Raw genomic sequence first — 24,264 nt, 5'->3', positions numbered from 1 at the left:
CTCCATATGCTGGCTGCGTGTCCTTAGGAAAGTGACGTTGTTACCTCTGGCCCCTGGCCTGTGCAGGACTGCTCTGTGCCTTACATGCTGGAGGGCAGGGACTGTGCATCCTGGTGTGCTTCATAGGTCCAGTCAGGTCACGCTGTCTGAGTCTCCACGTGTCCCCAGTTACATTCCCAGGAAGGGCGTCGTAAGGGTTAATGGTTCCAGATCCAAAGTGCCTACAACTGTGGCTGGCACAGTCGGCAAGCATAACTTTTAGACATCTGTGTTTATTCTAGTGATGATGCTTACATAGAAAGTGGGACAATATGATAGAAAAGGCCAAATGCCCCTCATCCTACCTGTGGGTAAGCATGACTAGAATTACTGTATAGTCGTGTCGATGTTCCGTGCCGGGTATGTGCGTGTTCCCACACGCATGGGCAAGTGAGTGCCCCTCCCCCAGCTACTGCTGAGCACCTGGATCACAGAGCGAAGGGGAGGGAGGAGCCCATCCCCGAAGAGTTTGGGGTTCCTGAGCCAAGGGCTGCCCACAGCTGTCCTTGGCATACCTCGCCTAATCTCCGAGCACCTGCTGTGTGGACCGTTGTGATTTGTTCCTTTTATAAACGGAGGAGGCAGGCTCCCAAAGCTAAAAGTGATGGTGGTCAGGACTTGGGACCCAGTCCAACTCGGGCTGCATGCAGCCTCTCTGGTGCCTCTGAGGGCCATTCCCTGGCCTCCCCACTTGCCATCCAGAATTGTCCTCTTCCCACCCCATCTGTTTTTGCTAAGAGCACTTAGCACCAGACCAGACTAGGGACACAGTCTGCTGGTGCCAGCTGACACCGCAAGGGCAGCTGGCTGGGTGTCACCCTGATCCAGCAGGGCATCCGGCTCTCTAGCCATCTCAAGTTCCTGACCCCCAGAGACAGGATCCGATTCATCTGAGCCTCCCTTTCCAGGCCTCATGTGATCACTGGAGCTTTTCCTAAGGCGTGCCTCATGCCAACAAAGGCATCAGGGCTGGGCCTTGGATGGGAGCCTGACAAGCTGGGCACAGTGATGAGAGCCATGGAGTCAGCCCCAGGAGGGAGGAGTGGGGCTGGGGGAAGGGATGGGACTCAGATCTTTGCGCTGACTTTCTCTGCAGGGTGGAAGGCATGGACTTTTCTGTCCCCTCTTCCCGATCTAAGAAACGAGAGCCAGCCAGAGCAAGGCTGTTCACCTTCCGTGTAAAGAGAAAAAGCCACTGCCTATCCCAAGGGGGACCCTGGTCGGGAAGACAGATGAGTGTTTCTGTCCTGGGGAAATGGCCCTCTGCAGTCGCCTTTCCTAGGAAAGGGTGGGGGTTTTGTGCACCTGGCAACCTGCATGAGTGGGAGGCTGGCACCTTAAAGGTGCCCGGGCAGCTAGCAGCACAGAGCATAGGTCAAGGGGCAGAGCTGAGGGTTGAAGCTGGGGGCCCCAACATGGCCATTTTCTGCAACAAAATGGTCTGATGACAAGGCTGGCGGTGACAAAAGGCCGCCTCCAAAAAGCAGAGTGACTTACCTGGTGCAGGGTGATGGACACAGTCCCTTGAGACAGCCCTTCCTGTCCCTACACCCTGTGAGGGTCAAGGAACAGTGTTCTGCAGACATTCCCTAATGCTGGGAGCCTGGGAACTTGCCTGAGTGCTCCCTACGAGCAGGGGGAAGAGCAGGAGGCCACAACCTCTTCATCAGTGTTGCCTCCGGGAGCAACCAGAAGTACGAGTTTCAGACACCCTCCGGACCACTCCCCACTTTATGTAGGAAAACAGGCTTGCCGGAGCTCTGTACCCAGTTGGCCCACAGTCACAGCCTGGAAGACCATCCCACCTTGAACTCTGCTGGGCACAGGGTGGTCTCGGAGGATTTGGAGGTGGGATCACACTTGGATTCAAGACTGACTTTTAATGTTTTGTCCCGGCCTCATCACTGCCTGGCTCCTGAGGGTTGGTCCTGGGTTGAATGCAGGATGAAGCTATCCAGCTCTGCCCCTACCTTGGTTCTGAGAGCCAGGGCCCCTGGATACATAGCTGTCTCCAAGGTCTACCCAATTTACTGAAGTAATCTAGGCCAGAACAGAGAGGGCCTGCAGAGAACAAAAGAACACCAGGCTGGGTACACGCTGTGGAAGGACAGGACTCACTCTCTCCTTTACTCTCTCTTTTAATACTCACAACCATTGGCCCATTTTACAAATGGGGAAACTGAGACACAAAATCCGTGCTTAGGTGGCGCAACCAATAAGTCAATTGGAACTTGAATGTGGGTCATGAATATGGCCAGAGGCACAGGTGTGTGAGCACACGCACAGATGGACAGCTGTTGAAGGAGGGTGTAGAGGCTGGAAAGCGACCTAACTTGCCTAGGGTGGGCCCTGTGTATGGATGTGGTACACGGATGGGCGGGCTTCAGGAGTGAGAAGTTGACCCAGAAGATGCCGGGGAACCAGGGACAGCTGTGAGCGAACTGGTGTGGCCTGAGGCAGTGTGTGTGTGGCCGTCTGTGGGAGGCCCTAGGTCAGGGACTGTGAGGGCCGGGCCTCAAAACCCGTGGTGCCAAAGAAAGAACTCATGTGTTCCAGGAGGAGCAGGAGCAAGAGCAACCAGGGGAGGGCCTGGGAGGAAGAAAGAAGGAAGCAAGCCCACTCCGGGTAGGAAAAGAGGCAAGCGGTGCCAGGATTCTGACTCAGAATTCTGACTCGAAGGCTGTGTTGCCTCCGTGGAGATTAGAAGGGTCCCTGAGGCCAGAAATCTTCCCTCAGGGTCAGAAAGAGGGGCAACCTCATAGTGGAGAGTCTGGGCTGGCCTTTGAGCCCTGGCTCTATGCTCCCCATCATCACTGCCTCTGTCCTGATTGCTCCAAATAGAGGCAGATTCCCCACACAAGCGCTGGCAGCTGATAGAACTGTACAGCTGTGTGTATGTGGTCCTGGAAGGCATCTCTCCATTCCCTTTCCCACCATGACCCAGCTTTAATGGGCCCTGATGAATCCAACTCTCCCAGCTGACGTCCGAGGCCTCCACTCCAGCCCAGCTAGCCCTGGCCAGCCTTTCCAGTTTGTGACTCTCCCCACCCGTGTCACCTGCCTGACTTCTGGCCACTTCCTGCACACATCAGGTGTACCCTGCCTGACCAGTCCTTAGCACTTGGAATGGCCAGAGGAGCCCTGTCACCTGCCTTCTGTGCCCTTCCGTCAGAAGTAAAGTCAGAAGTGTTCTCCCTGTTCCGAGGTCCCGATTCTCTCATTGTTGGGGGGACCATCGCATGACTTTTCCTGGCGGTTCTGTTTCTGTTCACGTCGGAGAGGGCAATGGCAAACCAGGTCCAGCCGGATGAACCAATGAGTTTATTAGGGTTCCTTACAGGAGAACGGTGAGAGCTTGCTTAGAGGCATGGGTGGCTCTCGGAGCCACATCATGGAAAAGGTGACAGATCACGTAAACGGCTTTGCGGCTCTCCCCCTTCAGTTAACCTCCCGCCTTCTATGCGCTGTCAAAGGCTGGGGCGGGGGCTAAGCCAGCAGGAGAAGCAGAGGGTGTTGGGAGACTGGGATCTCTGGTGACTCCCCAGCGTCTGCGAGGGAATGCTGACCTCCTAGTCTTTGAGCAGATAGTCACAGCGTCTCTGGTTTCGAGGTGATGGGGGACATGGGGTGCCTGGAGGACAGGGCTTCAGAACCGTAACAACAGCACCTTAGGCTGAGCTCACGTGGCGTGGCGTGGCAGGAACCGAGCTGTTTGGTGGTCCCAGCATCTCTCTGAGGCCGAGGCTGTTACAGCAGCACTTTACAGGTTGGAAACCCAAATGGTGGCAGAGACACTGGATCGCGGGCAGACCCTCATGTGAATCTGGCTCCCCCAGACTCCTAATTGAGGTTTTGCCTCTCCGACTAGCTGCAGACTATTCGCAGCATAGGGTCTATGTCTCTGTGATTAAGATGGCCCAGTGGTCCAGGGCTTGCTCAGGATGTGCTGCTGTTGAGTGAAGGGAGCAGGGAGCTCAGGGGGTTCTTGAATATGTTTTGGGAGTCACCCAGGACCTTGTCTCTGTCTCTGAATAGCGTTACAACCCCTCGGGGCTGCCGTGTTCGCCTCACCCTTCCCCTGTGGCTGTTCTGTCACTTAGGAGTTCGTTGACAGTTTCCTGTTTGCTAACTAGCCTCTCAACCAGGAGTTTGTTTTCTGGCTTGCTCTCCCCTGGCAGGCTGTGTGGCCACGGGCCAGTCAGTCCCTTGCCTTAGCTTTGTTTCCCGTCCTGGCCATGGCAGGGGTTGGAGCAGATGGTCCCTCCCACTCCTTCCTGCTTTTGCCATCTCAGGAAGCAGGGAGGGGCCGCCTGGACACAGCATGGGACAAGGACATGAAGCAGCGACAGGAGCCTCAGGTGGGAGACAGTCACAGCCTCCCTGTGTGACTCCCTGTATTACAGGGTACCCTGTAAATGCCAGTGTGTGTGTCCTGGGGGTCTGAATACATCTTACTATTGCCTCATTTTACTGTCCTCACTCTAAGACCTATGATTTACCCCCATTTTGCAGATGAGGGTCTCGGGGCTCATAGACTTAGACAACATCGCGGGGACACACAGCTAGCAGGTGACTGAACCTTTCTCACCCAAATCTGTCTGATCCTGGGCTAGAGAAGATGGTGAAGTGGGGAGTGACACACACACATAGCTCAGCCTGCCTCTGGCACCCACCCTGTGGGCTCCCGGGTTTGGGCCTCCTGGATTAGCTGTTTGCAGGGCTGCATACCGGGCCCAGAGCTGCCTGCCTGGGTCCTCCTAGGCGGCTTTCTATCTCCTGTCGCTGCCATAGCCAGCTCCTCCCATCCTAGCATGGGGAGCTCAGACCGTTTCAGGGTCCTGGTCTCTGGGAAGGTTCACCTTGCAAAACTCAGAAGCTAGGCATGCCTGGCCCTGTCCTAGGTACTGAGAGTGAGAACAGCTCTAGGACATGGTCCCTTCCCTCAAGAGCCCAAGACCTAGTAAGGGAGACTGACCCTGTCTCAAAGGGTGGGGTAGGGGTGCGTTTGCCACAGTGGCACAAGGATGGGCCCTCCACAGAGAGCTGGGGAGCTGGGCTCTCAGGACAGGTGACCTCCGAGTCACATGGCCATCCTGAACAGAGGCCACATTGATCAAGGGCCAGGAGGCAAACACTGTACAGTGCTTAATGCTGTCCAATAGGGCTTTCTGGAACACTGGAGGATTCTGCATCTGTGTTGCCTGACACCATAGCTGCCGTCCCTAAGTAGACTACTGAGCCCTTGCGGTGAGATGAGACCAGTGAAGGCCAAGAAATTGGATTTTCCACTTCATTTCATTTTCACCCATTGCAATGTAAACAGCCACATGGGGCTGATAGCTCTCGTGCTCAGCTGTGCGGGTGTAGACGGAAGTGAGTAGAGACGGCGGAGCTGGTGTAGAGGGCCTCGAATGCTGCTCCCGAGGCCTTGTGCTCTTAACTCCAGACTCTGAAGAAATCCTGGGGGATGGTGTTGGGGGGGAACCTTTTTATGTCCACAGAAGGTGCTGTGGGACGCTTAGGGCACAGATGGCCTGGCCCTGAGGCTGGTGTTTAAAAGAGAAGTGATGAAGGCCAAACCAGGAACTGTGGACGTGGACCCAGGACGAGACTCCACAGCCTGAGAGCTGGCTGGTCAGGTTCAGAGATGAGTTACCCAGAGGGTACCCTTCACCAGACAGAGCTACCAGTCCTCAGTGAGGAAGGGCAGGTCTGATGTCCCCAACACCTTCCCCTCTCTTAGGGAAGACGTTTCCATTTTTTCTGGTTGGTGGAGATACTCCTGCACATCTCAGGATGGAGTCTCAACTTCCTACATCTGTGTCTGAAGAGAGGGTTGTGGCTTTGATGAAACAACCATGTGGGGATGTTGGAAGCAAGGTCTGGTCTTTTCGGAAGCAGCGTTAACATGCACCTCCTGACCTCCTACTGCAAATAAGAACAGAGGCTACAGCCTCTGGCAAGGAGCTGGGGAGCATGACTTTGCCGCAGTGTGTGAGTTTTCCCAGGCCTCTCTCCACACTTCACCCGGTCCCTCACCTCTCTCTCCAGCCCTGACGGTGTGATAGGTGTCCTAGGATGCCTTGGTGTGTATGTGAAGAGAGGTGACGAGTTTCCTCTGTCCCCTGGGTGAATATAGGAGGAAGGACAAACCAGTTGTTCTCAGACCCTGGGTCCGAGATCAGTGAGAAGTTTGTTCTCGTTATCAGGATGTTCCACACAATGTGAGAAATGGGGTTTCCAGGGCCTTATAGGACCCACTGGGGACAACCATGGGGGAAGAATGTCACAGTAGCCATCTCTCTCTAAACACCTGCCTCTTAACCAGACGAATTCCCAAGCTGGATTAGACCCCAGACTGTCAGGGGGCCAAGGGAGCCCCATTCTACACTGGGATGAGGTGGGCCTGACCATCCAGGACTCGGAGGCCTGGGAGCCGTAGGAATGACTCTCAGGTGCTAGCAGTGCAGGCTGAGGAGCGGAAATTCAGTGGAGGCGGATCTCTCATGCAAAGAAAACAAGTCCACCGGAAAGGACGCCAGGCTCTGGTGTGCTGGAGACACTGAGCTAGCTCCTGGATTTCATGTCTCTTTTGCTGCTCATCTGAGGACCTCACATTAGTGGCTTGAGATCTGCTCTGAGGAAAACATTGACGCACTGGGAATTAGCTAACGGTATCAGAGCCTTCCTTTCTTTCCTTCTTCTTTTCCTTCCTTCCTTCCTTCCTTCCTTCCTTCCTTCCTTCCTTCCTTCCTTCCTTCTTTGTTCACTCCTTCCTCATTTTCTTCCTTTCTTCCTTCTTTTCCTCCTTCCTTCCTTTCCGCCTTCCTCCCTCCTCCCCACCCAGGGAGCAGGTCAGGTGATGTTTGTCCACTCTCACAGTCCTCAGAGACGGATACCACCTCCCTTAGCTCTTCTGCTCCCGGCTTGTGACTTTTGTCTTTACAGTTGCCTAATTCCAAGGTGGCTGCCAGAGCTCCGGCATTGTGTCTGTTGAAGCTCTCTACTCTAATGAGACATGCCACCCACATTTACTGTTGGTTACGCCTGTTTTCATGGCTGGCCTCATGCTCATGTGCCTTCCTCTGAGTAGACTTCTAAAGGTGCCTGCCCATCACACCTCTTTTCTAGAGCATGGACCATGTTAGTCATTCCGTCGCTCTCTGCTTGTTTTTCCTGTTTATTATCAGTCTCTTCCACTGGACTGGAAGATCCCCGTGGACAGGAACTGCATCTGTCTTGTTCTCTGTTGCATCTTCATGGCCTCCGTGGTGCCTGTTTCATCATAGATGCTCAGTAAACAGTTGATAAATGAATGAGGGATAGTAGGCAGATAATTTCATGCCCTCCGTCCCTCCCTTATTGTGTTATCACGGCCATTTCCTCGTGTCAGTGCTTAGGCTGCAGAATGAGTTGGACCAGTTGTCTCCTGAGGATCCTCCCTGCTCTGACAATATGGATAAGTAAGAGGGAGGTAAAAATAGAAACCAGCCAGGCGGTGGTGGCACACACCTTCAATCCTAGCACTCGGGAGGCAGAGGCAGGCGGATCTCTGTGAGTTTGAGGACAGTCTGGTCTACAGAGTGAGTTCCAGGACAGTCAGAACCACACAGAGAAACATTGTCTCATTTATATATACATTTTGAACCAGTACCTCAGCCTGTGTGGCACCATTGCCCTAAGCTGACTGGCGTCCCCAGGACTTGCTCAGGGCCTGTTTTCATGGAAATTTACTCACACAACCCCTTTCTTGGAGCCTCATCTAGTACCATTTAGCCACTGGGTGCAGACCATAGAGGGAGGCAGAGCATTAAGGACCTACCATGAAGAGCCCAGGGGCTAATATGGGGAAGGGGGAGGGACAGACAACGGGACACTTGCCTATGCTACAGAGGCTGGAGGCTCAGGAAGTGCAGGCAGCTGGACTCTGTTTGGGACCACCGGCCTCCACCCTCCTTCACTTATTTGACAAATAAACAGGCCCCGCCCTGCCCTAGCAAAACTCTGGGTACCGAGGATACAGGAAGATGTAACAGCAAACACGGTGCACGCGATCCCTACCCTCATAAAAGTCCCATCCCAGCGAGTGAGGCAAGCAACACACACACACAAGCCACTGACAAGTGTGGTCCCTTCTGGCAAGGAAAGGGACAGCGAAGACCTCCCAAGGCTGTGTGAGGGAGATGCCTGCGTCTGCGGGGTGGTCAGACAAGACTCCAGTTGATAAGTGAATGATAGATACTAAGCCTGGGCAAACAGTCAGGGCAAAGTCCCAAGCCTTTGGGGGATGGGAACGTGTCTTGGTTGTGGTATGCTTGCCTAGCATGCATGGCGGGGGGGGGGTTGCATCTCTGCACCACCACCACCAAGTTTTGAGGCAGCTCTGGGTGAAGGAGGGGAGCCATCTTGGCTGGATGAGAGTGAGAAGGGAGGACGGTGGAGACGGGGAGGCAGGCAGGGGAGGGAGCTGCAGGATTGAAGCGGATACCAGACACCTCAGTGGTCAACATGAATAACACCCAGTACAATTCTTTTTTTCAATCAAAATTAATGCCAGAAAATCTACAATGAACAAACTATCAATATTTTAAGCAAGGCCATCACAAGGCTCTGGCTAAGCCAAATAGAACTCCAGACAGGAAAACAAAATCGAGATACTGAGTCTGGTTTTGGTCGGGGGATGGGTATATGGGTGGGTGCTTCTGTGTGTGCGTGTGTGTGTGTGTGTGTGTGTGTGTGTGTGTGTGTGTGTACTTGAACTGAATCTGGATCCTCTAAGAGCCGAAAGTGCTCTTCATAGCTGAGCCATCTCTTCAGACCCCAACCTTTTTTTTTAAACAAGGTGTCTCATTGGGACCTAGGACTTGCCAACTAGGTTAGGCTGGCTGGCCCCTGAGCCCCAGGAATCCTCTTGTCACATGCCCAGTGCCGGGTTACAGGCCTGTGCTGCCATGGCTAGCTTTGTCTATCAGTGTTGGAGGCCGAATTCAGGGCCTCGCGCAAGCACAGCAAACACTTTAGTGACGGAGCCGTCTCCCAGCCCCCAGCCCTGTCTTCATTTCTCGAGGTGACATCTTGTCTGCCTGTATTGGTTGCCGTGGATCACCTTAGACGTCATCATTGTAGAAAACATGACACCTGGCCCTAAGCTTGCAGGCTCCAGCTCACGGCGCTGGCCCTGACCAGTACAGGCTGGCTGTATGTCTTAAGGCCAGGTTCTTGACCTCTTTGTACCCTTTTTCCATTTGAAAATGAGGGTAGCGACGGTGCTCCAGAAAGGCTCCAGCGACTCAGTGCCAGCGGAAGGCTGAGGGCAGGGCCCAGCCAGGAGAGCGGAGACTAGGCAGGGAGCCTGCAGCTGCACTCTGTGCTGCTGCAACCCGGGTTCCCGGCAGAGCGCCACACAGTCGCCGGGCAGTGGCTGAGGGGCAGGGTGAGGGAGAGTGTGAGGAGATTGCTTGGCACCAGAGAGTGAGGCCTGGTAGCTCACGCCTGTCACCCTAGCTGCTTGAGAAGCTAAGGAAGAAGGGTTGCTGCAAGCTTGAGGCCAACCTGGGCGACATCATGAGTTCTGGGCCAGCTTAGTCTACAGAATGAGACCCTCTTTCAAAGCAAGAAGAGGTCTAGGATCCAGCTCAGTGACTGGGTGCTCCCTCCGGGATTTAGGAAACAAAGCCAACAGGATACAGAACGGTGATGGGAGGTGGGCGTTGGTTGGAGTTGGGGGGGGTCAAAGGCAGGAGAGGCCCCAGCTGCTGAGAGAGCTGGCTCTCTGTCATCCGAAGACTGCCCTGGCTGGGTGTGGCCTGCTCCCCCATGCAGGCCCTGTGTGTGTTTCAGAGAGAACTCAAGGAGCAGCTTCAGGCCCTCCAGGACAGCGAGCGCGAGCACACGGAGGCACTGCAGCTGCTCAAGAGACAGCTGGCAGAGACCAAGGTGAGACCCGTGTGGGGACCGGGGGAGCAGTGGTGGGGTGGATCTCTGGCCTGCCCGCTGAGGAAACCCTGCTTCTATGGGCATAAGCATGGTGGCAGGAGCAGAGCTTCTGAGGAAGTGAATGGGACCCCCCCCACCACCGGCTCACAGCCAGGTGGAGAGTGAGGCCGTCTCTCCTGAACTTCCACCAGGGAGCTTCTGAGGACTTCTGGCTTACCCGAAGGGCTGAAAAGATCTACTCGGTCTCTCTTTGTTCTTCTCTCCCATCTCTCCCTTTTTCTTCCCTTTCCCTCACTGCCCAGTAGCCAGTTGTGGCGTGGCTCCTCCAAGCTATGACTCCCCTCTTGCTCTCAAGCACAGCGATAAGGACTGTAAAGCCAGGTGCTGTGAGACACACCTGTAATCCAGCACTAGGGAGGCTACAACAGGAAAATGTTGAGTCTCGGGCCAGCCTGGGCTACATGGCAAGACCTTATCTCAAGGAGATGTGGGTATCTGACTCTCACTCTAAAAAGTAGGATGAAAGTCTCTTCTGTGGCCTCTGGCTACAGTGATGGGACACCCAGCCTTTTATCCCTACCTGAGAGGAGTGCTCAGGTCCAGCCCTGAGCACTGACCCTGTGACATTGGGTAAACCACCTTCCCGACCTCCTATCTGAACAGCGGCAACTCTGACCAGTTCAGTCCAGAACTCTAGGGCTGAAGGGAGAGAGTTTCACACACATGGCGACTCTGAGAAATGACTTCGGGCTGACCCTGCTCCAGAGATGAAAGCCTCAGCTGGAGCCGAGGCTTGGGGTCGCCAGGCCTGGGGAAGCCATTGGTTACCTACATCTGTTGACCCAGCGTGGCCACCAACCCGCTGCTCCAGCTCGGGAGGGTCACGACATACATTCCTTCAGGACATTCCAGAGAGCCCCTGAGCAGGACCCCTGGGTGGGCGACAGATGAGAAACAGCCACGGGGTTACGACCTCGGTGCTTCTCACAGCTTTAGGCTCTCTGTCTGTCCAGTGACTCCACACCGCTCCCGTGAGGAGACACAGATGGGAACCTCTCCGGAAGGGCGGGTATCCGAGGGTCTGTGCTTCCTTCCTTCCCTACAGTCTCCTGTTCACTCCTCTTCTCTCCCCACATTCCTTCTCCTCCACTGACCCCCTGCTGGCCTTTCCTGTCCATCTGCATGCTGCTGCCTCCCCGGCACTTTCCCCAGCCTGGCTTCCTGTCTGGACGGGTGTATTTATGTAAGAAATGCTGATGGAGGTTTTGAGGCCATATTTCACCTGGTGCCTGACTGGCTTCGCTGCTGCGCCTGCCTGCCCGCCTGCCCGCCTGCCCCGCAGTGGCCTCTCCTGGGGGCCTGGCTGCTCCCCCTCCTCCAACCGTGTTTTCCTTGGTAGGCTCTGGGATGACATGTTCTTGGCAGGGTGTTTGAAAAGGGCCGTAGTTGCCCCAGCCCCAGTGTGTGTCTGGGAATGTGGCAAGCTGGGCTGCCTTCCCCACCAAGGAACTGAAAGGAAAGGCAGGGCAGCAGGGCTCCGCCTTAGGAGTCAATGGAGGAGGGTCAGGGAGATGGTTCAGCAGGTAGAGGTGTTGCCACCAAGCCCAACAGCCTAGGTTCAATCCCCGGGTCCCCCTGGTGAGAGGCATCATGGGAGCGGAACTCCCCAAACTTAGCAGTGTCTGACCCGTAGCAAGAAGTTGTCAAGCAAGTTGAGAAAAAAAAAAAGATAGCGATAATAAGACACCTTTGGGAGTAGAAAAGTGTAATCCCAATTTTATCCCTGAGGAAATTTCAGCCAACAGGAACTGAAGGCCTGAGGCCCCCCCTGGAGCTTGTTTTAGTGGCAAGATGTGTGACGTGTGAAGAGTTTGGGAAGACCCAACGGAGTCGGGTTCAGACCTCCTGGGCCGTCACTCTGACGTGCCCTTTGTCTACCCATCTTCTCCTGTCCTGGGAACACTGGGCTCCTAGCCTGGAAAGGAAACGGAGTGTGCCCCCAGCTTTGTGATGCAATCTTAAGCGAGTCCCTTCCTCCGAGTCCCCTTCATCACTGAAGCCTCTCCTGGACCAGGCCCAGGGCTGCAAACAGGGACAGGGAATGTGCCGTTCCTCCCTAGGAAGGGCTCCTGTGCTAGGTAGAGGGACGAATTGCGGGGGACTCAGCAGATAAGAACCCTGGCCTACCTAATGCCCGGAAACTCCGGGAGGATCCCCACACACACACACACACCAGGTCTTGGGGAGGCACAGACACAGAACTAGAGACAAACCGGACTCTTTCAGCAACCGCTGGGAGCAGCGCTGCAGAGCAGGTTAGCAGGAACCGGAGAGGGTGATCCTGGACCCTGGTGACCCTGGGGGCCCTGGGAGACTGCCCTAGAGGAATCAGGGAGGTGCACCCCCTCCTCCCAGCTGCAGCAGCAGCCTTGCCCTCCCTGGGTGAGGGGCTCCAGGAGGCCTCTGTCAGCCCCCCCCCACTACCCAGCCTCTCCACCACTCCTTCTTTGTCTTCCTGGCGTGTTGGGTGGGCATGCGCAGGGAGGCTGGCCCACTGCCAACCGTTCTTCCTGCCGGCCAGCAGCCACCACAGGAGAGAACAGGCCCTAATTGAGGCTTTGTGGTGCCTCCCACAGAGCCCCGGGCACTGAACACAGTGGGGTCTCTGACTCTGCGAACTGCCAGCCAGAGGCCCACAAAGTGAAATTGCAGAGGCAGGACCCACAGGCCGCCACCTCCTGCGTGGCCTGACCCTCAGTGTTCCTCAAGCCGCCCCCTCTAGCCTCCCCTCCCATGCCCAACCAACACTCCCCCCTACATCCTCAGAGCCCCCTCAGAAGCCAACCCCCCACATGAACTCCGAGGATGTGCCTGTTAGAAACCATCCCTTTGCCACACATCAGCTTCGCCTCCGCGCCTGGGGTCTCCACCGCTGTCCGGCCTGGTGGCTTTTGTAACCCTGCTCCCAGAGAGAGAAACTGGGATATGCAGAGCTCAGGTAGTTGAGGCCACCACAGCTAGAGTCGCAGTTGGTGCTCTGCCTCCCCTGGGGCCTCAGGGAAGAGAGCACCTCCATGCATGCACAGACCCCCCTCTGACAGCGGCCGCCTCGTTCCTACAGTGAAGGTCTTCCAACGAGCCGGACGGGCAAAGTAACCACCAAGATCTGCCCATCCTGTGCCCGATGAGGAGGGCCTGTGCCCTCCATGACTTCCTGTGTCATCGTCCTTTAAAGCCGACATAGATGAGCTGCCTAAAAGACAGACCACTGCATCCCAGAGTAGACACGTAGGCATCCACGCCATAGATCTGCCCATCCCTGCTCCCTTCCTGGCAGCAATCTGGGCCATACCATCCGCTCGTGCCCTTCGAGGACTCATTGGCTCCGCTGTACCTCTTCATTGGCCTCCTGCTGGACCCCCGTGGAACTATGAGCCCTTCTGTCCTGTGCAGGTCCCAGCTTTTTTTTTTAATCCGTGTGCCAAGCAAGCTCCCCTCCCCCCATCTTTGGGTCAAAGCGCCGCCCCCCTCGCTGGCAACTGGACACAGTAAGATTCACACTACGTCCCGCCTACACTGTCCAGTAACCCCTGACGGTTGTCCACCCCCCCCACAGTCGTCCACCAAGAGCCTTCGGACCACCATCGGGGAGGCCTTTGAGCGGCTGCACCGGCTGCTGCGTGAAAGACAGAAGGCCATGCTGGAGGAGCTGGAGGCCGACACCGCCCGCACGCTGACCGACATTGAGCAGAAGGTCCAGCGCTACAGCCAGCAGCTGCGCAAGGTGCAGGAGGGGGCCCAGATCCTGCAGGAGCGCCTGGCCGAGACCGATCGGCACACCTTCCTCGCTGGGGTGGCCTCCCTGTCGGAGAGGTAGGTGCCCCCGGCCTGCAGCCCTGCCCCGGGTGCCTCCTCCTGGCCCATCTGGGTTCAGGCAGACGGTGTGGTCAGCAGGTAATTCATCCAGCCCCGTTTTCAGCATCGTTTGTAGGAATCCGGGGGAAAGGTAGATCCCGAGCTAGAGGCCTTCCATATTTGTGTAATATATTGTTTGAGCCGAGCGTGGTGACGGAAATCTGTAATCACAACACTGGCGATGTTAAGCTGGGAGGTTTGTCACAAGTTTGAGGCCAGCCTGGGCTACATAGTGAGTTGCAGGCCGCACCAGGCTGCAGAGTGAAATCCTATCCCAGAACAATATTATGTGTATATATTCTATCTATATTATAACAGCATAAGCAATGTTTGATGATGTTTACAGCCACTTACCGTACTTTTGTGTTAGATGTCACTTGTATTTTTTATGCTGTTTCATTTTGGGGAGATGGCGTGCATGTCCACATGTGTGAAACCCAGAGGACAACTTCAACTGTCATTCTTCAGGTGTTGTCCACCTGAATTCTCTGTGTAACCCTGGCCATCCTAGAACTCACCCTGTAGTTCAGGCTACCCTCAGACTCAGAAATCTGCCTGCCTCTGCCTCTGCCTCTGCCTCTCTGCCTCTCTGCCTCTCTGCCTCTCTGCCTCTCTGCCTCTCTGCCTCTCTGCCTCTCTGCCTCTCTGCCTCTCTGCCTCTCTGCCTCTCTGCCTCTCTGCCTCTCTGCCTCTCTGCCTCTCTGCCTCTCTGCCTCTGCCTCCCAAGTGCTGGGATTAGAGGCGTGTGCCACCATGTTCAGGCATCTTGGATTTTTTTTTTAAGATTTATTTATTTTATTATATATACAGTGTTCTGCCTGCATGCACACCTGAACGCCAGAAGAGGGCACCAGATTTCATTATAGATGGTCATGAACCACATGTGGTTGCTGGGAATTGAACTCAGGACCATCTGGAAGAGCAGGCAGCGCTCTTAACCTCCAAGCCATCTCTCCAGCCCACCTTGGATTTTTTTAAAACTTCTGTTTGATGTGTGTGTGTGTGTGTGTGTGTGTGTGTGTGTGTGTGTGTGTGTGTGTGTTTGTGTGTTTGAGTGTGTACCTATGGAGAGCTGAGGAAGGCATCAGATCCCCTGGAGCTGGAGTTACAGGCAGCTGTGAGCCACTGGGCGTGGGTGCTGGGAAACAAACTCAGGTCCCCCAGAAGAGCCGTGAGCACTCTTGACCAGTGGTGTGCCTCTTCAGCCCCTGCCTCATCTCTTGAGATGAGGTCTCTCACTGACCTGGAACTCTCCAGGCAGGCTGTGACTGGCTGGCCAGCAAGCCTCAGGGGAATCCTCCTGTCTCTACATTGTTTTAATGTGAGTTACGGGGTTGAATGTAGGACCTCAGGCTTGCAAAGAAGACACCTTAGGAACTGCGCTATCCCCTCAGCCCCTTATTCACAATAATATGGATACTATGTATCATTCTGCGTAGACACTGTAACTGTAACCTTCTGAGCGGCCTGCAGGGAGTTACAATGCTGTCATCCACATTTCCACGCATAGAATCTGAGGCTCAGAGAAGTTAGATCAATTGGTCAAAGCTACTTGGGCTGGAGGTGAAGCCAGGACTCAAGCCCAGGCTTCTCAAAGCTCCCCTTCATGGCGTCACTTAGTGTTGGCTTGCTGGAGAGCAACACTCCCCACTGACGTCACGTGTCTGACGCTGGCCTCCAGCCAGCCACCGAGCGAAGCATTTTCTGTCCATTATTCCATGCAGTCCTAGAAAGGCAGGGTCTAGCACAGTACTCCTTTGCATCTGACTTTGGCCAGGAGCCTGAGAAACGACCGCACAGTACCCATTTAACAGAGGAGCAAGCAAAACCAAAGGTGACAGAGAGGTCAGAAGAGGCAGAAGCAGGCGCTTGCCTCTCGGTCCCACAGACGGGTCACTCATGACCACGCCCTGGAGGTGGGGTCTCGGACCCCGTGAAGCTTTCTCTCCTTGCTGTCCTTCCAGGCTCAAGGGGAAGATCCATGAGACCAACCTGACGTACGAAGACTTCCCGACCTCCAAGTACACGGGGCCCCTGCAGTACACCATCTGGAAGTCGCTTTTCCAGGACATCCACCCAGGTGAGGCTCTCGCCTGTCCTCTCGCAGGGGGAGGGGAGCGTGGGCTGGCCACCTGGGCCGCGTGGGACAGGTGGCAGAGCAGGGGCTGAGCAGAGCGCCTGCCGACGTTGCGTTCAGCTCTTTAAACGCTGTGTCTCCACGTGGCCGCTCGGCTCCCGAGGCACCTACCACAGCCGTCCGAACGTTGCCCACGTTGAACTGGAGGCTCCGAGCTAGAGCGATCGGGTGGGCCGTCCGCTGTGCCCCAGAACCTATGCTGAGCTCACTGGCTCTCCAGAAAGCCCTCAGCTCCTTCACTGTGCCTGACCCCCAAGCAGAGAGGCACATGGTCCCTGTCCCGATCCGGGAGTCGGAGTCCGTCCACCTGGGTGGATTTATTATTTCATTCCACTCTCGGTTTCCAGAGTCAAGAGAAACAAGTGAATGATCAGACTGTGAGGTTTGCATGGAAGCACCGGGAGCGTGGCCAGGGGCTGGGGGAGGAGTGAGGAGGAGGGTGAGCAGAAGCTCCAAAGGGAGCGTGTGGCACCCCGGGATGTCCTCACTTGAGCCCCGGCAGGGATGGAGAGGACTTAGAGCAACCATGCAGGGTGTGGGTGCTGGATCACAGGGCTGGGCCTCCCGTAAGGCGACAGGCCTCATCATCTGACATGTCATCCCTGCAGGCCCGGAGGAGGCCCCTCGATCAGTACCTAACAATGGGTGGGGGAAGGGAACTTTTTTTTTTTTTAATAAACTCAACTGCCTTCCTGGGGCGTGCCCCCTCCCAGCCTCTGAAGGACTTTCACACTGCCCATGAATGTGTGGACCAGTGTACCTGAAAAGAGACAAGAACCCCAGGATTTTTTTTCCCTCTCCTCCCATGGGATCCAGGGATACCCCTCCGGTGGATAGTCAGAAGCTTTCTGCCCCAGCTGCTGTCTGCACCATCGCTGTCCCAGACACCTGAGTTGTCAGTCAGAGCCCTCTGAGACATCTCACTTGGGTGTCCTGAGCCATCGTCAGGCTGTGAGAGAGCCAAATTCCCCGTCCTCTGCACACTTCCACACATGCTTTTCACTTGTCTGGAGACCTTGGCACCATCCTCAGTATCTGACGGCCAAAACTCACTCTCCTCTGTAAGCCTGTAAACACCTCCGCCGCGATGCCTTCCTGGCTTTCCTTAGGTAACCTCGGGCTTTTCTGGTCACAGTGCCTGACCAGAGCCTGTGTGGCTTCACTCTCTCTGGGCTCTGAGCGCCGAGGGGCCAGAGGCTGGGTTCGGTTTATCCCCAGCAGCCAGCTGTCAATGTTTGCTGATAAAGAAATGAAGGAACAGATGTTAGACCCAGGTCTACCGCTAGAATAGTGCCAAGCGATACAGTAGGTACTCGATAAGGATCGGATGACAGGCTGCAGGCTCTTGCGTATGCCCCTTCCTCCTCTGCATAACAGGCATGGCGGTTCCTTCTTGCCTCTGTCACAAGTGAGCAAATGATTGCCCTAAGCAGTGTGTCTCAGTCTGCGGACCCGCTGACCCACAAGGTCTTGCTGGAGGGCCTTTCCTACACACAGAAGGAGGCTGGCAGTGTCCTCAGCCCCTATCCGTTCTAGAGATGCCGCAGTCTCCCTCCCTCCGGTACCTCGACCAAAAGTGTCTCCAGCCGTGGTCAGATTTCTTTTGGAAGCAAGCCAGTCTCAGTTAAGACCACAGGCCCTGAGAACCCTGCCCACAGAAGGACCGAGGGGACAGGCGTGCGACCTGAGCACTCGGCCCTGAGCAAAGGCCCCTGGGACTTGAGACAACAGTGACCTGGTTGGCCGGGCCCCTTCTTTGTCTGTGGGACCTATGAAGTCACTGTGGCTCCTCAGTGAGCACCAGAACCTTTTATGTCCAGATGGGAGGCCTGCTTTTCCTTCCTCCCCCGGGGACCTAGCTGTGGCTTCCGGTAGCTTCCTGCCTGCCCCTCCCTTACAGCCCAAGCTTCCCATCGGGTCACCTGAGAACCCCATCTAACACCTGTTGCTCCCCTGCTCTGGAGCTTCCACGCTTCACCACCTCCAGGCCCTTGCCCAGACCCCCTCCCAGCCCTTCACCCACCATCCCTTCTGCCAGCCCAGCCTAACCGCCCACTCCCAGGTGCAAACGCTCAGGGAGCCAGGCAGCCCATTGTCCCAAGGACACCAGACACTCCTCTCACTCCCCAGCCTCCCCTGCCTCGTCTGGCCTCTCTCCCACCGCTACTCAATCTTATATCTAATCATTTTGAGTCGCAGAATGTTCTCCGCCCCACCATGTGACCCAAGGCAAAGCACCCCCTCAGCTGAGCCTCCGTTTTCTCACCTACACCTTAGGGATGGTCCCGATTGTTGCCCAGGGTAGATAAGAGAATAAAGTGATTTCTTTTCTTTCTTTTTATTTATTTTTATTTTTTACTTTTTTGTTTGTTTGTTTGTTTGTTTTTCAAGGCAGGGTTTCTCTGTGTAGCCCTGGCTGTCCTGGACTCGCTTTGCAGACCAGGCTGGCCTCGAACTCACAGAGATCTGCCTGCCTCTGCCTCCCAGAGTGCTGGGATTACAGGCGTGTGTCATCTGGCCTGGCTGTGGAGCGATTTCTTTGCAGAGGTATCCTTGCACCTTCATTGTTTGTTAGTATGTATCACCAGACACTTTCCCCATGCCTCAGACTTCCTGAGCCATATGATGGGAAGGAAACCATGTGAAAAGACCCAGCTCGTGTTCCAACTCACTTTTCATCCTGAGTAGAATCTGAGCAAGCTGCTTACCTCAGAGAGCCTCAGTCTCCTCTTCCGAAAAAAGAAAAAACTAGCTACAGTCATTGTGATCCTGGGACTGGTGTGGTGCCCTCTGGAGCCGTGTGTATTCTGTGCAGGGATTATGAAGGGAAGTCTAGAGTACTGAGGGCCTACGAAGTTCGGAGGCCTGAGGACTTAGATTTCTTTTTCTAAAGCCTGGCTTGGGGGGTGGGGGACAGACATATTTCCTATCCTGTCAGACCCCTACTATACTGGAGAACAAAGAAACACAGGCTGCCGTTGCCAAGCAGTGGGCTGGGCACCTGGGCGGCCTTTCTCTGCTGCCTGGTTGGTGGTTGAGGAGGAACAGGAAACATTCTCATGGAGCCTGGAAGTCTGTGACCCTTCCTGAGTGACTTTTGACCCAGGGCCCTTGGAGAGGTTTCAGAGATTCAGAACACACCTGGAACGGAGACAGGCCTCAGGCCCAGCCTTTTGTTTATAAATCAGGAGTGTCGGGGTGTCACGGCTAGAAGTGAAGCATGACCTGTAAGGCAGGGAGCCTGGAGAAAGGCTTCGGTTTCACTGGGTCTGGCCACTCCCCTGAGGGTACAGGCTTCTTAGAGGGGGAGTTCCAGGCCCAGCCAGAGCCCTGCCCCAGAGGAGCTGGCCCCCACCCTTGGAGGACGGATGCTCCTGCCTTCCTCTACTGGGAGGACTCCAGGTCAGGCTTTCCTCTGCCCACAGGTCATGCTGGACTCAGAGCCATCAGGAGCCCTACTCGCTCAGCAGTAGCCCTGGCAGTGGCCCACAGTGGCTGGCACAGACGTTAAGGGACAGGCTGAGTTTTCATGCTGCTTCCCAGTGTTCCCACGGACCCTTCCTTGACTCTTGGGGTCTCCCTGTTGCTGGTCTCCTTACGACATTCTAGGCACCTGGGAAATGGGAACCTGGCTTTCCCAGTTGCTGCCGTTTTCCCTGGGACCCTAGGCACACGCACACACACTCCACCCCCAATGTATCCCACTGCCTGTGGTGTAAGCAAAGCAACATCTGTATCTAATTAGGTTCTTGTGCACACACTCACACGCGCCCTTCCAGCCTTTCCTCTCCCTCCAGGAATTCTCCACCCTGCACGGGGCAGGGTCTTTCTTGTTCTAACCAACTGCCCAGTGACTGACAGAATGCAGGCAAAAGTTCATGTGTGGGTCCCTTAGCCTCCCCCTTTCATGGCCCCGGACAAAGGATTGTTCCATGGCCTCTCTGTACCCGGGGCTCCTGGTTCCCACACAGCTCTCTGCACCCTGAGGCCAAGGGACAAGTATGAAAGGCAGAAGGGAATTACCCGTGACCCAGCTCGTGGAAAGAGCTCCGTGCAGGTCAGCAGACATCCTGTTAGGGAAGCATGGTGCCGAGACCGGCTGGGACAGCCACAAGCATTGGAGAATCTTATTTCTCTGTGTATGTGCAGCCCACAGGGTCGCTGGATAGGAAGCTGCGGGGGCTCCAGTCTAGAGACAGCACGCCCTGGCTCCAGCTGATAAGGAAAGAACTGGGGAGCTGGGGAGAGTCCTTGGACCCAAGGAACTGTAGCAGGGTTCCATCACTTCCTCCCGTTTCTTTCTCCCTTCTGTCTTGTTCTGGCCTGGAAATACTCATCTAGCAGAGAAGTGCCAATCCCAGGCTCCCTCTGGTCCTTGAGGGATTATTGGAATAAGCAGGAGGAATAAACAGAGGTCTTGACAAGAGCTCAGGAGATTCTCAGATCAGACCTGCTGAGCCGGTATGGCCAGCTCAGACCCAGGTGACCCAGCCTTCACCACCCGCCCAGCACTGTCAGGAGTGGCAAGTGCATTTGTGTGCCCAGAAGCCTGTCCATGCCAGGCTCCGTGCTGGGCACCAAACGCTCAAGGCCATGCCCTGTGTAGAAGAGCAGCAGAGATAGAACGCAGGGGTTCCGGAGGCTAAGGGAGGAACCAGCCGAGTTCTCCTGCATGAAGATGACCAGAGAACAGGTCTTTGAAAGAGCCTCTGGGGTGATCTCCATAGTGGAGAGGATGTAGTTGGGGGTGGGGCACAGAATGAGCAAAGGCGTCAGGCCTGAGTGAAGAGGGGGGCTGTGGCCAGGTGCCAGGTGGCCTTGAATAATCCCAGCTCCACCAGCATCTTTTGACCTAAGATTATTCAGGGCTCCTGAGTATCTTGATTTCCCTGTCTGTCCAATGGGAGAGCTGGAAGGATTAGAGATTTCCAACCTTTTGGGACACATTGTCTATTAAAAAAAAAAAAAACATAAAATTTTAAATCTCAGATTCTACATACAACCTCTTTAATTGTGCAATAATGAGAGGTTGTTTGCAGTTAGACTTCTTTGGAGACAGCCCCTTATGCAGCCTGGCCACTGTGGACTTAAAGATGACCTTGACTTTCTGGTCCTCCCGCCTCTGCCTCCAGAGCACTGCGATTACAGGCATATACCGCCATGCCCAGTTTTATGAAGTGCCGGGAATCAAACCTGTGGCTTTGTGCATGCCAGGCAAAGACTTTGCCAACTGAACTACATCCTCAGCCCATAGTTAAATATTTTGAAGGCCAGTATGTAGAAGCTTATGCAGGATTACACTGGAAAATACAACAAAGCCACCAGGCACCCATATTGTCGGCGAAACACCATTCAGGAGATTGTCCGTGTCGGTGGCGTCATCCTTAGAGATGTATCCTCCAAAAACTCAACGGTCTCATGACCATACATACTACTTTCGGATCAGCATAAAAAGATTTCTCAAACCCTTGGATGTCTGGAGGGACGTCTGAAATTCAGTGGTGGGGTGAGCAGTCCCTCTGGAGGCAGGCCTGCAGGACCCCCTCGCTTAGCAGCCCTCCAGCCCACCGGTCTCAGAGACAAGCGGCACGCATTCCCAAGCGCCCTCCAGGGGGCAGTATCATCTGGCTAATCTTCATGCTCCCTCCCGCCTCTAAACCTCCCTTAACTCTGGGCCTCCTCCTGGTGCTTTGAGCTGTGACCATGCAGCTGGCAGCTAACTCCCCTGCAGCCAGCTGTCGAGATGGCGGGCTGTTCCATTTTCCAGAGGAGGAAGAAACAGGCAAAGGGGCAGGTTTATATTCAGAGGCACACAGTAGGTCAGTGGCCTCCAGGAGACCAAGCAGGACCCCTCTCCTCAAGGAAGTATTGGATAGTGAGTCTACAGCCCTCTCCACTGATCTCTCCATCCTCTCCCTCTCCCGCTAGTGCCAGCTGCCCTGACCCTGGACCCGGGCACCGCCCACCAGCGCCTGATCCTGTCCGATGACTGCACCATCGTCGCCTATGGGAACCTGCACCCACAGCCGCTGCAGGACTCGCCGAAGCGCTTTGACGTGGAGGTGTCGGTGCTGGGCTCCGAAGCCTTCAGTAGCGGCGTCCACTACTGGGAGGTGGTGGTGGCGGAGAAGACCCAGTGGGTGATCGGGCTGGCGCACGAGGCTGCCAGCCGCAAGGGCAGCATCCAGATCCAGCCGAGCCGCGGCTTCTACTGCATCGTGATGCATGACGGCAACCAGTACAGCGCCTGCACGGAGCCCTGGACGAGGCTCAACGTCCGAGACAAGCTTGACAAGGTGGGTGTCTTCCTGGACTACGACCAGGGCCTCCTCATCTTCTACAACGCCGACGACATGTCCTGGCTTTACACCTTCCGGGAGAAGTTCCCTGGCAAGCTCTGCTCCTACTTCAGCCCCGGGCAGAGCCACGCCAACGGCAAAAACGTCCAGCCGCTGCGGATCAACACTGTCCGCATCTAGTCCGGGCAGAGGGAGACCGAAGCCTCCTGGGGCTGCGACCACCAGCAAGGGCCTCGCCCAGCCTTGCGGGGGCCTGGACACTTCCAGCCCGCCGCGGCCACCCTGAGACCTCGGGCCCGTTGTTGATGTCCTGGCTTCCCCTGCCTGTGAGCTGCAGATTGTGCTCCGTGGTTAATGTCCTGTAGCTCTGGTCATGACGGGATGTGACATGGCTTCTCCCCAGGGCAGCCCTTGCCCAACCCCTCACCCCTGTCACCCCAGGGACAGGGAATCTCCCTCCATCTTCCCTCCTCCTGCCCGGCTAACCTAGCTTCATGACAGATCAGATGGGGTCGGTAGCTAGCAGCCCAAAAGATATACAGAATCCTCTTATGCTCCTGGCCTAATACTTGGCTCACGCAGGGGCCAAGAGAGCAATGGGCCACTTTACTCTTGACCCAGATCTGCAGGGGACCTAGGCGGAAGCTGGTTCTAAGGTTGCCTGAGGGTCTCCCTCTCCTGCCACCACTACACCAAGCCGAGAGCTGTGGTTCCCTCCTCTCTCGTTAATCTGCAAGTCGGAAATGATGCCATGGCCTGTGATAGGCAGCCTACAGGGTACAGTATATACCACTGCCTTCTAGCCTGTGGATTCTGGGGCAAGATGAGGTATAAGGACCCCAGAAACCAATACAGAACACTGTCAGGACAAAGCACCAATGGATGCTCCAAGTCCCCAACAGCCCTGGGGACAGAGGTCCATCAGCCCTCATCAGCCAGGCTTCTGTGACCTGCTACATGAGCAGAGGGGGTGCTGGTAGCAGTTCCTCTCATCAGGACCTGAACCCCAGGAGGGCTGTTGGTGGGTACCACCTTGGACTTGGCACCTGGCTGGCTCCCTTAGGATCCTGCTTCACAAACAAAAGTCACTTTAGTCGGCTTCATCAGACAAGAATTTGCAGTCAGCTCCCTGGTGGCTTGCAAGATCGCTGAAAGGGCTGGAAGAGGAGGGCCTTTGCTGAATTTCCAGGAACAACTCCCAGCAGCTGCAGTGATCGTGGTCTCCTGACCAGGAAAGCTGCCCCGGCCCCACAAGCTGCTGGCTGCCACCCTCCATGCCAGCAAGTGGCTGTCCAAGCCTGTCCCACCCGCCTCTCTCTCAACTCAGGTCCCAGTTCTACATCTTTTGGAGGGATTCCTTTTGTGGAAACTTGAGTCAGAACCCAGATTTTGACTGCAAGGAAGTCTGGGAAATGTAGTTTTTCTCTTCCAGCCTCTACCACGCAGAAAGTTAGCATGGAGGTGGAACAGGCCCTTACACAATTTCCTTGCCGCGAATCCAACTGTGAAGAACTCAGGAGAATCCGTGAATCCATCTCGAGGCCTTGGCTTTGAAGCAGAATTGCTAGAAATGTCCTGCTCCGTGGCTCTGTCCCTGCCTGTCCCGGCCCAGTGGCTACAACATAAGGAGTAGGTAGCAGTAGGCAGTACAAGCAAAATGGCTCCCCAGCCTCGGCCTTCCTTTGTAGTCCTGGGGCCTCGAGTGTGTGCTTGAGATTCAGTGACATCGCCCATCTCCAAGGAGCCAGAATGGATGAACTTGAGGGCCTCCCGCTCACAACTGCCATGCAATGAGGCCTCCCTGAGCAAGAGGAATCCCGTGCCCTGCGCACCCCCCCCAACTCCCAGACTCCAGGCCACTCCTGACAGTGTTTTTATTTAACGCATCGCCCTCTTTTGTGCATTATGATCAATTTGTATTAAATCAAAGTTACAGGG

General features: G+C 55.4%; 1 protein-coding gene across 2 annotated transcripts in view; it reads left to right on the top strand.

The window, feature by feature from the left end:
* Positions 1-24,264, top strand: part of Trim62 (tripartite motif containing 62) — a 26,959-nt gene extending 2,695 nt beyond the window's left edge. The window contains exons 2-5 of one of the 2 annotated variants that reach the window (XM_021637253.2): positions 9,880-9,975; positions 13,592-13,848; positions 15,855-15,970; positions 21,956-24,264. In XM_021637253.2, coding sequence (XP_021492928.1) covers positions 9,880-9,975; positions 13,592-13,848; positions 15,855-15,970; positions 21,956-22,506 — 1,020 coding nt within the window. In that variant the 3' untranslated portion in view covers positions 22,507-24,264. Of the gene's footprint in view, positions 1-9,861; positions 9,976-13,591; positions 13,849-15,854; positions 15,971-21,955 lie in introns of both variants that reach the window. The other variant, XM_021637246.2, reaches the window with a different exon arrangement.

This window comes from Meriones unguiculatus, chromosome 3 (assembly GCF_030254825.1).
Source record: "Meriones unguiculatus strain TT.TT164.6M chromosome 3, Bangor_MerUng_6.1, whole genome shotgun sequence".
Taxonomy (NCBI): Eukaryota; Metazoa; Chordata; class Mammalia; order Rodentia; family Muridae; genus Meriones; species Meriones unguiculatus.
The sequence above is the reverse complement of the archived record's forward strand: the minus strand, read 5'-3'. Positions and strand labels throughout refer to the sequence as shown.